The following is a 15116-nucleotide window of genomic DNA, read 5'->3' on the forward strand; positions in this document are numbered from 1 at the left end:
TGGAAATTGCTGTCAAAACATGAGTAATTCATAATGTTAGAGTGCATACTTTGGTGCAACAGAAGCACTTGAACCTAAGGACCTCATCTCTGTTATATGTTGCCAGAATTTGGCGTTAGAGTTCTTATCTCTATATATCATCAATATTTGATAAGCAATATCTAATGTGAAGGATTCCTTCCCTATATGATTTTGACTTCATACATTTAGGTTCAGTAAAGTGTTAGTAATTGATCCTGATGATCTCATCTTGGTGTATGATAAGCATATGATATAAAGCTTTTATTTTGACATGTTGGTAGAGGGTGTGTTCTGTAATGTCTTCAATGTCTTTGGCAGCTGTCTGTGTTGAGCATAATAACGTGATGTAAGCTTCCAAGTTTTCCTCAAATGACAGTAAAAACAGAAGAAGCATTGGTAAAAACAGAAGCTGCATCAATAAACACAGAAACATCTTCGGTAAAAATAGAAGCTGTATCAGTAAGCACAGAACCATCTTAAGGAAAAGTAGAAGCAGCATCAGTAAACACAGAAACATCCTCAGTAAAAATAGAAGCTGTGTCAGTAAACATAGAAACATCTTCAATGAAAATAAAAGCTGCATCAGTAAACAGAGAAATATCTTCAGTAAAAATGGAAGCTGCATCAGTAAAAACAGAAGCAGCATCAATAAACAAATATGTAAGTTTTTAGAGCGGCGTCATCAGCATGTGAAGAACTCCAGTGTATAGCAAGGGTAATAACAATAAAGGTAACAACACTGAAATGATGCTAGCTTGATAATGAAACATGAACAATAAGAAAATAGAAAACCTAAGGAAAGTTTTGTTTAGTACATTGAGATATACCATAATTCGTGTTTAGTAGATTAAGACAAACCAAAGTTTATCTTAAGTGCATAAAGGGCCATAGTTCATCTTTAGTACAATAACAAAGACCAGAGTTCATGTCTAGTACCATAGTACATCTTCAGTATAATAGCAAGGACCATAGTTCATGTTTATTATAATAGGAGGACCATAGTTCATGTTTAGTACAGTAAGAAGGACCATAATCATGTTTAAGACCATAGTACTTCTGCATTATAATAACAAGAACCATAGTTAATGTTTAGTATAATAGGAGGACCATAGTTCATGTTTAGCACAATAAGAAGAACCATAGTTCATGTTTAGTACAACAAGAAGGACCATAGTTCATACTATATACAATAAAAGAATTATAATCAATGTTTAGTACAATTGAACTTTTCGTTATATTTAGTAAAATTATTATTGGATACATTTATTTATGACAAGGATTGTTAACAGTGGTTACAGTGAAGCTCTTCATGATCATATGAAAGTAAAACATAATTTACATCTAACATTTTCCCTCAAAAGTCATCTTGCTAGTAGACAAAAATTATATTACAGGTAGCAGGTGTAAATGATTATTACAGTTATCATTGTAGATTTTTATTACAGTTACTTTTATAGGTTATATATATTTTTTTTCATACTTTATGCTATTTCCCATGTTAGCAAGGTAGCTTTAAGAACAGAGGACTGAGCCTTTGAGGAAATATCCTCAATTGGCTCCCTTCTCTGTTCCTTCTTTTGGAAAATTAAAAACGAGGGGAGGATTTCCAGGCCCCCTCTCCTTCCCCTTTTATTCGCCTTCTACGACACGCAAGGAATACGTGGGAAGTATTCTTTTTCCCCTATCCCCAGGGATAAGGTTACAAATACAGTAGTCAAATTTGGATTGATTACAAGTAATTCCCATAATCAGGTTAATTGTTTGTTAATATTCTTAGTATGATCTTGATTGATATATCATGCTTAGTGTAAAGTCCTAAGATGTTAATAGGTATTCCTGTCTGTAGTAGGTGATGATTGCATCTTTCTAAAGATAACGTTTCATATCTTGTGTTGGAACTAACCTTACATGAAAAAGTCTGTTATTGTCAAACATGGTAAGGTAAGTGACAAACTTGCAGTATGAAATGTAAGTACTTAATCAGGATGTGCATCCAGAGGGACTGCTGGACTTTTAGTAACAGGAATACAGAATGTCATGCAAGGTCTCTGGTACATCATGGAGGTAGTGCTTGGTTGGAGGGTGTAGTGGTTGACCTCACTTTGGAAGGTACAGTGTATACCAAAGGCCATTGTATGCTTCACTACACAGGTTGTGAGCAATTCACCTCACTATAGTTGACCTTGTATTACGTGGAGTAGTAGGATAAGACTGGTTCTCACCTCACCAATCTTGCGCAAATCCCACTCTGGGTGATGCTTCACCAGTAGTGTACACTCACTAGACATGTGAGGTTATCATAGACAGTAACTATACTCTTCTGTATTGTTGTTTTACAAGGTTGCATTACAGAGGACAAATGAGTGGAAGGTTCACTATGCGACAGAACATTTGTAAAGAATTGGTGTAAAGAATTTTTATGAAGATGCATGGATGAGAGATGTTCCAAGTTTTCGCAGAGCCCAAAAATCTTCATCCAACAGTTTAAACTTAGAAGGGTCATGAAAGTTTTGCAAATAAGAAACAATTTAGATATTTGCTCTGCTAAAAGATCTTTGTTGGGAGCAGTAATTTCATATGGCACATGGCAACTCATACTGGTGAAAAGAAGCCATATAGATGTACGCACTGCCAAAATACCTTCCCAAGATGAGTAATTTAGTGAAGCACGTGACTGTTCATACAGGAGAGAAGCCACACGAGTGTTCACAGTGCCAAAAGACATTCTCTCAGAAGAGTAACTTAGTGAAGCACATGACTGTTCATACAGGAGAGAAGCCATACGAGTGTTCACATTGCCAAAAGACTTTTTTCCGGAAGAGTCATTTAGTGCGGCACATGACTGTTCATACAGGAAAGAAGCCATATGAGTGTTCACATTGCCAGAAGACATTCTCTCAGAAGGGTACCTTAAAGCAGCACATGACTGTTCATACAGGAGAGAAGCCATACGAGTGTTCACAGTGCCAAAAGACATTCTTTCAGAAGAGTAGCTTAGTGAAGCACATGACTGTTCATACAGGAGAGAAGCCATATAAGTGTTCACATTGTCAAAAGACATTCTCTCGGAAGGGTACCTTAGTGCAGCACATGACTGTTCATACAGGAGAGAAGCCATATGAGTGTTTGCATTGCCAAAAGACATTCTCTCAGAAGAGTACCTTAGTGCAGCACATGACTGTTCATACAGGAGAGAAGCCATATGAGTGTTCACTTTGCCAAAAGACTTTCTCACGGAAGAGTGATGTAGTGCAGCACATGTTTGTTCATACAGAAGAGAAGCCATATGAATGTTCACAGTGCCAAAAGACTTTCTTCCGTAAGAGTCATTTAGTGCAGCACATGACTGTTCATACAGAAGAGAAGCCATATGAGTGTTCACAGTGCCAAAAGACATTCTCTCAGAAGAGCAACTTAGTGAAGCACATGATTGTTCATACAGGAGAGAAACCATATGAGTGTTCACATTGTCAAAAGTCATTCTCTCGGAAGGGTACCTTAGTGAAGCACATGACTGTTCATAGAGGGGAGAAGCCATATGATTGTTCATATTGCCAAAAGGCATTCTCCCGGAAGGATGCCTTAATGCAGCACAAGGCTGTTCATACAGGAGAGAAGCCATTTGAGTGTTCACAGTGCCAAAAGACATTCTCTCGGAATTATAACTTAGTGAAGCACATTACTGATCATACAGGAGAGAAGCCATACAAGTGATCACATTGCCAAAAGACTTTCTTCCAGAAGAGTCATTTAGTGGGGCACATGACTGTTCATATAGGAGAGAAGCCATATGAGTGCTCACATTGCCAAGAGACATTCTCTCAGAAGGATACCTTAGTGAAGCACATGACTGTCCATACATGAGAAGGCATATGAGTGTTAACAGTGCCAAAAGACATTCTTTGAGAAGACTAACTTAGTGAAGCACATGACTGTTCATACAGGAGGGAAGCTACACGAGTGTTCACAGTGCCAGTAGACATTCTCTCAGAAGGATACCTTAGTGTGGCACATGACTTCATACAGAGAGAAGCCATATGAGTGTTCACAGTGCCAAAAGACATTCTCCTGGAAGAGTGATGTAGTGCAGCTTATGACTCTTCATACAGGAGAGAAGGCATATGAGTGTTCACAGCGACAAAAAACATTCTCCTTGAAGAGTGGTGTAGTGCAGCACATCACTGTTCATACAGGAGAGAAGCCATGTGAGTGTCACAATGTCAAAAGACATTCTCTCGTAAGGGTACCTTAGTGAAGCACTTGACTGTTCATACAGGAGAGAAGCTATATGAGTGTTCACATTGCCAGAAGACATTCTCTTGGAAGGGTACCTTAGTGCAACACATAACTATTCATACAGGAGAGAAGCTATATGAGTGTTCACATTGCCAAAAGACATTCTCTCGGAAGGGTACATAGTGCAACACATAACTATTCATACAGGAGAGAAGCCACACGTGTTCACATTGCCAAAAGATATTCTCTCAGAAGGGTACCTTAGTGAAACACATTCCTGTTCATACAGAAGAGAAGCCATACTAGTGTTCACATTGCCAAAAGACATTGTCTTGGAAGGGTACCTTAGTGAAGCACATGACTGTTCATACAGGAGAGAAGCCAATGAAACGTGTATGTTTCCCCACGATTGACAATGAACCACCTGCGTCAAATTCACCACCTTCCAAATGGTCAGTGAAACACTGTTGTCAGTTTCACCTTCCCAGTGATCAATGAAATTGTGTCAGTTTCAGCACCTTCCTAGCGACCAATGAAACAACTGCGTCAATTTCACCACTTTTGTAGTGACGAATGAGACTTGGTTCATTTTCATCTAAGTGACCGATAAAACGCGTCACTTTCACCACGATCCTAACAGCCAGTGCAACGTGTCAGTTCCATCACCTTAATGACTAATGAAATTCGATAGTTTCACCCCTTTACAAGTGACCATTGAAATACGTCTGTTTCACCAATATCCGTGACAAATGAAACGTGTGTTTCACCACCTGGTGACGACTGAAACAGGCATTTCACCATCCTCCTAGTGACCACCGAAACGAATGTTTCATCACCTAAGTAACCAGAGACATGCATGTTTCATTACCTTCCTAGTGACCAATGAAACGCTTTCATTACACCAACTTAGTGAAATACTTGCATTTCACCACCTTTTCTATCTACCAGTTTAATGCCTGCATTAATTTTACCACCTTTCAAGTGATCAATGATACACGTGTCAGTTTCACCACCTGTGACCAGTGAGACGCGTCGCTTTCAACACCTTTTGAGTGACCAATGAAACACCTGCGTCAGTTTAACCATCCTCCAGGTGACCATTGCAACACCTGGATCAGTTTCACCACCTTCCTAGTGACCAAGTAAAGCATACGCCATTTTCAGCTGAAGAGGCCATTAAAACGTTTCGGTTGCATCACTTAAGTGACGAATGAAACATGTCAGTTCTCCACCTACCTAATGCATGAAATACGTTCGTCAGTTTCAACACCTTCGTTGTGACCTGAAAAAGAAATGAAACAATGAAATGAAACCAGTGAAACACCTGCATCAGTTTCTCCATCATAATGATCATTTAAAGTTTAAAGTTTGAATGGAGAAAAACTGGAGGAAGTGAAGTGTTTTAGATATCTGTTAGTGGATTTAGCAGGAAATGGAACCATGGAAGCGGAAGTGAGTCACAGGATGTGGGAGGGGGCGAAGGTTTTGAGAGCGTGGAAGAATGTCTGGAAGGCGAGAATGTTATTTCGGAGAGCAAAAATGGGTATTTTTGAAGGATTAGTGGTATCAGCAATGTTATATGGTTGCGATGTGTGGGCTATGAATAGGGTTGTGCAGAGGAGGGTGGATGTGTTGGAAATGAGATGTTTAAGGACAATATGTGGTGTGACGTGGTTTGATCGAGTAAGTAATGAAAGGGTAAGAGAAATATGTGGTAATAAAAAGAGTGTGGTTGAGAGAAGAAGAGGGTGTATTGAAATGGTGTGGTCACATGAAGAGAGAGAATGAGTTAGGAGAGATCGACAAAGAGGATATATGTGTCAGAGGTAGAGGAAACAAGGTTGAATTGGAGGTGGAAGGATGGAATGAAAAGGATTTTCAGCAATCAGGGCCTGAACATATAGGAGGGTGAAGGGCGTGCAAGGAATAGAATAAATTAGAACGATGTGATGTTCCGGGTCGACGTGCTGTTAGTGGATCGAACCAGGGCATGTGAAGCATCTGGAACAGACCATGGAAAGTTTTGTGGGGCCTACATGTGGAAAGGGAACTGTGGTTTCAGTGCATTACACATGACAGCTAGAGACATTGTGAACGAATGTGGCCTTTGTTGTCTTTTTCTAGCACAACGACGCATGCGCGCGGGGAGAGGGGATGCCATTTCATGTGTGGTGGGGTGGCAACGAGAATGGGTGAAGGTAGCAAGTATCCATAAATGCTCCATACAAATCCATCTGTTTTTCCAAGTATTTCTCACATACATTCTTCAAAGGAAACACCTGATCCACATAACCTGTACCCATTCTGAAACCACACTGGTCTTCCCCAATCTGATGCTCTGTACATGCCTTTACCCTCTCAATCAATACCTTCCCATGTAATTTCCCAGGAATACTCAACAAACTTATACCTCTGTAATTTGAACATTCACCTTTATCCCCTTTGCCTTTTTACAATGGCACTATACATGCATTCTGCCAATCATCAGGCACTTCACCATGAACCATACATACATTGACTATCCTCACCAACCAGTCAACAACACAGTCACCGCCTGTTTTATTAAATTCCGTTGCAATACCATCCAAACCCGCCACCTTGCTGGCTTTCATCTTCTGCAAAGCTTTCACTAACTCTTTTCTTTTTACCAAACCATTCTCCCTGACCCTCTCACTTCACACACCACTTTGACCAAACACCCTATATCTGCCACTCTATCTTCAAACACATTCAACAAACCTTCAAAATACTCACTCCATCTCCTCACTTCACCACTATTTGTTATTACCTCTCCATTCTTTCGTCTGTTTCCTTGTGCTACCTTGCTAACGCGGGAGACTAGCGACTGAGTATAATAGAATATAGATAGATACTAAGAAAAGTTTCATTTAAGTCTGACCTTGCAATAGTTGGAGCTGTTGGTCTGAACAAGATGGCTGAGACTGCATGCTCTGCTGACTTATCTGAGGAGTGGTTGGGAGTTTCTACAAATTATGATGCCTCCTGGTCAAGGACCTGTATGCTCAAGTGTATTCCTTCTCCATCATTTGCTGCAACTTCTTAATGCACTTCATTTTGAATTCTGCAAGCAAGGGATCAGGGCAAGATTCTGAGAAGTAACCAACTGTACTTTCCATCTTCAGGAAAATAGCTACATAGTTGCACAACAAACTCTGTGTTATATCAGTTCTCTTGAATATAATCTTAGATGATTATTCTTTATCTTTTTTTCTACCTACAAATCATTTTCCTTGAGGACAGCAGCATCTATTGTGCTACAAGACTTAATAGATTCATCAATATGATGGCAGGCTTGCCTTCAGATATACCTTCGAAAGTCACCACAAAGAAAATAGGCAACAAAAAAGCATTTTAAAGGTGCAAGTTTAAGGGCTACATAGAACTGAAAGGATGTTAAGATATAACCTCTATTAAAGGTACCCTTTCTACATATATCAGAGCAGTGAGGATATACATAAGAAACTAATGGAAGCTTTTTGAATCCTTAGGTGAACCTTTAATTATGAAACATTCATCCCTAACACAATATTTACGTATTTTCTCAAAAAATCGTACATTTTGGAGTGTCCTGTTAAGGTCAATATGTTATCTTTACAACCCATTTTTTTGGAATGTGCTCATATGCCACAACCTCGTATGAGTTGCCTCCCAGGCTAAATAGACTAAAAAAGAATTCAAGATTTTAACATAATGACTAAGAAAAACCTTAATTTTTCACTTCATTACATCGGTAAAATCTGCAGAACTTTAGTCCAGGTACACTATTGTAGGTGGTGGAAGACTGGTTGTGACTACTGCATTTGATCCAGTTCCAGAGCATGTTGGTGAGCGACTTCCCAACCCATCAGCAAATGGGCCATAGTGTTATATGTGAAAGTCTGTTATGTTATCAAGGCCTGTAGGAGGAAATTTCCTTAAGATGTTAAAGTCATTGCTTGTATCAGTGTGAGTGAAGGGTAGGTGAGTGATTGTTTCTGTACAGATGATGGGTAGATTTTTCACAACTTTCCTGTTAAGAGGCGAGACTGGTTTTTGGGTAATTTTTGAGAATTTTCTCATGAGTATGTTTGTAAGTTCTTTGGGAGAAGGGATTTTATTGGAATGAATCTGGAGTGCTTCATGAGTGGGTACTGGTGAGGTGAGTGGATTTTCTTTGTGTGCCAGGGTTGGGTGCTGTGGGTGTTTTGGTTCACTGTGTTGAAGGAGTGCTAGTTATCAGTTTGTCTCTGATGGTGTTATTTAAAGATTCAAACTTTCTCTCCGATTTCTATTAATGGTGAGTGGTTACGTCTGAATTACTATCTTCACTTTACCAGGAGTGTAACTTATGGGAGTAGGTTATTACGCATCCAACAACCAGGGAGGTACATAACCAGCACTACCTGTCTGGGTGTCCCGAGGGTTAGTAGAGCCTGAGTAGTGAGGCAAGACTTCAGTGGTTGTCAAGTTGACTCCTCTGACCGATATAGCTGTCTTTTGTTTCTGCCTCACCCACATATGGACTACTGGCATTCTGTCTACAAATATACAGTCTCTCCTTGTCATACATAACACTTGACAGCACTTCACTCACACAGTTCATTCTTTGTAACTAGATTTCTTACAGTGAGCGCTCTGTGTTAGCCCTGCCTTTTAGCAAAATGTTAGGAGCAATAGACTGAAGTGATAGGTAGGAACATTCAGGCAGGAGCATTAGGTAGAAACATTTGGTACTAGTAGGTGGGAACATGAAGCAGAAGCATTAGGTAGGGACATTAGGAAGGAGCCTCTGCAAATACTGCATTAAAACTGCCCTCTGCCAGTGGCCTGTTGAGGGTGAGGCACTAAAGGGTAAAAAGCGACCCTGGATTTCACTGGTTATGTAAACTCTATTGCCGTGGCCATCCCCTTGAGGGGGTTCCAGTTGGGATGTATAGGAAGTAACTTATGTGGAGAAATTTGAGGTAATTTCTTTCTATTCCCTTGTCTTATGTGCTTTTTGCTGGTTTATTTGGAGGTCCAGATGACTGTGAGACTGCATAATCTAGGAATGAAACATCATCTATACTGATGTTTTAAAGCTTTTTTTCCATGTGCTGTATGATGGCTGGCCAGTCTGCTTTCCTGTATTCTCCTGAATGGATTGTGCTCAGGATGGGCAAGTGGTCAGAGGAAAGTTCCTGTTGCATCCTTTTATGTAATGTTGGTGTGAGCTGAATGTGATTTTTCACAAGGACAGCTGCAGGAAGTGGTGGACTGGGAGTCTGGTTGGGTGGTTGCATGGGTTAAGGATACTGACAAGTTGCAGTTGGTTTATAAGGAGTTCACCTTAGGGATCATAAGTGTGAATGCTGAACCAAGTGGATATTCAAATCTTAAATAGTGGGAGCATCCTACTGTGGTTTAGTTGTTGGGCAGTGTAGCATGTGGGGTATGTGGAGTGAGAAGGTATGCAGATGTTGATTATGTTGCAGCTGCTGCTGTATTTCTCGTGTGTTGTTGTAGTGTGTCAGCTGTTCTGTGGTCAGTTGTGGAAAATATTATGGTTTGGTGGAAAAGCATGATGGGTACCTCCCCCTTGTCCCTGTTGTCTGTAATTTCTTACAGCTGTGTGAGGTTAGAAAGGTGGGAGGACAGATCTGGATGTGACTGGTTTCTTAGATGAGTTCTACATGGATACTGCATTCTCTTAGTTGGCTGAGTATTTGTGTGTGTTTGTTCTTGATGTTACGAGCACTGAATTGCAAATTCTTTAGTTTGTCATCGCAGTTCTGTGGAGTAGAATGATCGGTTTATGAAGACTGAGAATGTGCATTCTGTAATGTTGTTTATAGGAAATTTGTGCTCGTGGTGAAGGTGTTTGTAACGGAGTTTTGTAAGTTGTTTTCTGAATAGTTGCTGTACGTCCAATGTTCTGAGTTGTCTCTACTAGATGATAGTGATGTGCAGTAGTGATACCAATGACTGCAATTAGAACATCTACTGGAGTAGTGCATTTTGATACACTTGGCACTATGAGCACATGACATAAGCTTGCATTAGTAGTTGGGAGATGAACCTGGCCATTACCTCCCTGTTGTGAACTTATAAGATGTGTGAATTCGTAAGATGCCCAAGTTATTTATTCATCATACTTAATCGCCATGTCCCACGTCAGCGAGGTAGTGCAAGGAAGCAGATGAAAGAATGGCCCAACCCACCCACATACACATGTGTATATATATATATATATAATCGCCCAAGTATAACCCTATATACACACTGCACAAAAATGAACTTTGCACTAGTGAATGACAAGTCTAAAACTGATCAGGTGGTAGCTTTAAAGAGGTTGGTATGCTCTCATATTTTTTAGTCCTTTCATCATATTACATCACTTTGGAAGTGTAAAGATCATTTTTGTGTTAGTCTTTCTGAACAGACATAGCTGGAGGAATAGTAAAGGGAAATATATTATTAAGTATACTAAACGGGAAAGAGATACTGTTGACCTCACTAAAGGGAAAAATATTCTTAAGCTCACTAAGGAAAAATATTGTTGTTAAGCTTATGGCAGTTAAGATTTCCCATATAATATCCTTCATGCCGGAATGTACAAGAAGTAAAATGTGGCATTAGATGACCTAACAATGGTTTAATACATAAAACAATTAGATAATAGCAATGAGAGGAATACATAAGAAAATTATTGGTTTAATGAAAGGTACAAAGAACAAGGCAACCACAGGAGTACAGTACATAGCAAATTCACACAATGAAACAGTTTCTAGGAATTAGTAATATTACAGGCATTTTTGCTGTACCTAGACTGGTAAAGCCAAAATGCAAGAGTGAATTGAAGTCCAAATAATAAGAACCAAAACTACATAATATACTATGAAAACTGGTATCAGAATGAAGTAAATAAACACAAGATGATATTAGCATAAAACAAAGAAAATCCATAGAATAATAGAAAATTTACAATTACAGAGGTATAAGTTTAAGTATTTCTGGGAAATTATATGGGAGGGTATTGATCGAGAGGGTGAAGGCATGTACAGAGCATCAGATTGGAGAAGAGCAGTGTGGTTCAGAAGTGGTGGAGGATGTGTGGATCAGGTGTTTGCTTTGAAGAATGTATGAGAGAAATACTTAGAAAAGCAAATGGATTTATATGTAGCATTTATGAATCTGGAGAAGGCATATGACAGAGTTGATAGAGATGCTCTGTGGAAGGTATTAAGAATATGTGGTGTGGGAGTTAAGTTGTTAGAAGCAGTGAAAAGTTTTTATCGAAGATGTAGGGCATGTGTACGTGTAGGAAGAGAGGAAAGTGATTGGTTCTCAGTGAATGTAGGTTTGTGGCAGGGGTGTGTGATGTCTCCATGGCTGTTTGATTTGTTTATTGATGGGGTTGTTAGGGCGGTGAATGCAAGAGTTTTGGAAAGAGGGGCAAGTATGGAGTCTGTTGTGGATGAGAGAGCTTGGAAAGTGAGTCAGTTGTTGTTCGCTGATGATATAACGCTGGTGGCTGATTCGTGTGAGAAACTGCAGAAGCTGGTGACCGAGTTTGGTAAAGTGTTTGAAAGAAGAAAGCTGAGAGTAAATGTGAATAACAGCAAAGTTATTAGGTACAGTATGGTTGAGGGACAAGTCAACTGGGAGGTAATTTTGAATGGAGAAAAACTGGAGGAAGTGAAGTGTTTTAGATATCTGGGAGTGGATTTGGCAGCGGATGGAACCATGGAAGCGGAAGTGAGTCATAGGGTAGGGGAGGGGGCGAAAGTTCTAGGAGCGTTGAAAAATGTTTGGAAGTCGAGAACGTTATCTCGGAAAGGAAAAATGGGTATGTTTGAAGGAATAGCGGTTCCAACAGTGTTATACAGTTGCGAGGCGTGGGCTATAGATAGAGTTGTGCGGAGGAGGGTGGATGTGTTGGAAATGAGATGTTTGAGGACAATATGTGGTGTGAGGTGGTTTGATCGAGTAAGTAATGAAAGGGTAAGAGAGATGTGTGATAATAAAAAGAGTGTGGTTGAGAGAGCAGAGGAGGGTGTTTTGAAATGGTTTGGTCACATGGAGAGAGTGAGTGAGGGAAAATTGACCAAGAGGATATATGTGTCAGAAGTGGAGGGAACGAGGAGAAGTGGGAGACCAAATTGGAGGTTGAAAGATGGATTGAAAAAGATTTTGAGTGATCGGGGCCTGAACACTCACTACCCTTTCTAATCAACCCACCTCCCACGCTTCTCATGCCACAAGCTTCTTTTGCGGAAGCCATCACTGCTTCCCTGAATACATCCCATTCCTCCCCCACTCACCTCACCTCCCTTGTTCTCACCTTTTTCCATTCTGTACTCAGTCTCTCCTGGTACTTACTCACACAAGTCTCCTTCCCAAGCTCACTTACTCTCACCACTCTCTTCACCCCAACATTCTCTCTTCTTTTCTGAAAACCTCTACAAATCTTCACCTTCGCCTCCACAAGATAATGATCAGACATCCCTTCAGTTTCACCTCTCAGCACATTAACATCCAAAAGTCTCTCTTTCGCGCACCTGTCAATTAACACGTAATCCAATAACGCTCTCTGGCCATCTCTCCTACTTACATACGTATAATTATGTATATCTCGCTTTTTAAACCAGGTATTCCCAATCACCAGTCCTTTTTCAGCACATAAATCTACAAGCTCTTCACCATTTCCATTTACAACACTGAACACTCCATGTATACCAATTATTCCCTCAACTGCCACATAACTCACCTTTGCATTCAAATCACCCATCACTATAACCCGGTCTTGTGCATCAAAACCACTAACACACTCATTCAGCTGCTCCCAAAACACTTTCCTCTCATGATCTTTCTTCTCATTCCCAGATGCATATGCGCCAATAATCACCCATCTCTCTCCATCAACTTTCAGTTTTACCCATATCAGTCTAGAATTTACTTTCTTACACTCTATCACATACTCCCACAACTCCTGTTTCAGGAGTAGTGCTACTCCTTCCCTTGCTCTTGTCCTCTCACTAACCCCTGACTTTACTCCCAAGACATTCCCAAACCACTCTTCCCCTTTACCCTTGAGCTTCGTTTCACTCAGAGCCAAGACATCCAGGTTCCTTTCCTGAAACATACTACATATCTCTCCTTTTTTCTCATCTTAGTTACATCCACACACATTTGGACACCCCAATCTGAGCCTTTGAGGAGGATGAGCACTTCCCGCGTGACTCCTTCTTTTGTTTCCCGTTTTAGAAAGTTAAAATACAAGGAGGGGAAGGTTTCTGGCCCCCCGCTCCCGTCCCCTTTAGTCGCCTTCTGCGACACGTGAGGAATGCGTGGGAAGTATTCTTTCTCTCCTATTCCCAGGGATAATTATATATATATATATATATATATATATATATATATATATATATATATATATATATATACATATGTATATATATATATATATATATATATATATATATATATATATATATATATATATATATATATACGAATAAAGTGTATATTAACGCGCACCTTCATAGAACATACAAAGCTCCAACAGCCAGGATCGAACCTGGGACCCCTTGTGGAAGAGGCAGGCATGTAACCGCTAGGCTAAGGGACTGTATAATAGGAAACAACTATTCGAAATACTAAGTACTCGAATACCCTTCGTCTCACAATGGTGAGCAACGGGGTCTATCGGTTGTTTTCGAACAGAACACATAGCCAGCTGATAGCGTTTTACCGAACCTGACTGTACAACGCGGAGTTATATGAATACGAATAAAGTGTATATGAACGCGCACCTTCATAGAACATACTAAGCTCCAACAGCCAGGATCGAACCTGGGACCCCTTGTGCAAGAGGCAGGCATGCTAACCGCTAGGCTAAGGGACTGTATAATAGGAAACAACTATTCGAAATACTAAGTACTCGAATACCCTTCGTCTCACAATGGTGAGCAACGGGGTCTATCGGTTGTTTCCGAACAGAACACATAGCCAGCTGATAGCGTTTTACCGAACCTGACTGTACAACGCGGAGTTATATGAATACGAATAAAGTGTATATGAACGCGCACCTTCATAGAACATACAAAGCTCCAACAGCCAGGATCGAACCTGGGACCCCTTGTGCAAGAGGCAGGCATGCTAACCGCTAGGCTAAGGGACTGTATAATAGGAAACAACTATTCGAAATACTAAGTACTCGAATACCCTTCGTCTCACAATAGTGAGCAACGGGGTCTATCGGTTGTTTCCGAGCAGAACACATAGCCAGCTGATAGCGTTTTACCGAACCTGACTGTACAACGCGGAGTTATATGAATACGAATAAAGTGTATATGAACGCGCACCTTCATAGAACATACAAAGCTCCAACAGCCAGGATCGAATCTGGGACCCCTTGTGCAAGAGGCAGGCATGCTAACCGCTAGGCTAAGGGACTGTATAATAGGAAACAACTATTCGAAATACTAAGTACTCGAATACCCTTCGTCTCACAATAGTGAGCAACGGGGTCTATCGGTTGTTTCCGAACAGAACACATAGCCAGCTGATAGAGTTTTACCGAACCTGACTGTACAACGCGGAGTTATATGAATACGAATAAAGTGTATATGAACGCGCACCTTCATAGAACATACAATATATATATATATGTGGTGATGTGAGAAGGAGATGGAGTGAGTATTTTGAAGGTTTGTTGAATGTGTTTGATGATAGAGTGGCAGATATAGGGTGTTTTGGTCGAGGTGGTGTGCAAAGTGAGAGGGTTAGGGAAAATGATTTGGTAAACAGAGAAGAGGTAGTGAAAGCTTTGCGGAAGATGAAAGCCGGCAAGGCAGCAGGTTTTGATGGTATTGCAG

At 40.3% G+C, this 15116-nt stretch overlaps 1 protein-coding gene across 11 annotated transcripts in view; it reads left to right on the plus strand.

Annotated features, from left to right (window-relative positions):
* LOC139757321 (uncharacterized) overlaps positions 1-7472 on the plus strand; it is a 70110-nt gene extending 62638 nt beyond the window's left edge. For all 11 annotated transcript variants that reach the window (XM_071677743.1, XM_071677738.1, XM_071677742.1 and 8 more), the window contains one exon: positions 340-7472. In XM_071677743.1, coding sequence (XP_071533844.1) covers positions 2641-3735 — 1095 coding nt within the window. In that variant the 5' untranslated portion in view covers positions 340-2640 and the 3' untranslated portion in view covers positions 3736-7472. The remainder of the gene's footprint in view (positions 1-339) is intronic.
* Positions 7473-15116: the final 7644 nt, after the last annotated feature.

This window comes from Panulirus ornatus, chromosome 25, assembly GCF_036320965.1.
Source record: "Panulirus ornatus isolate Po-2019 chromosome 25, ASM3632096v1, whole genome shotgun sequence".
In the NCBI taxonomy this organism is placed as follows: domain Eukaryota; kingdom Metazoa; phylum Arthropoda; class Malacostraca; order Decapoda; family Palinuridae; genus Panulirus; species Panulirus ornatus.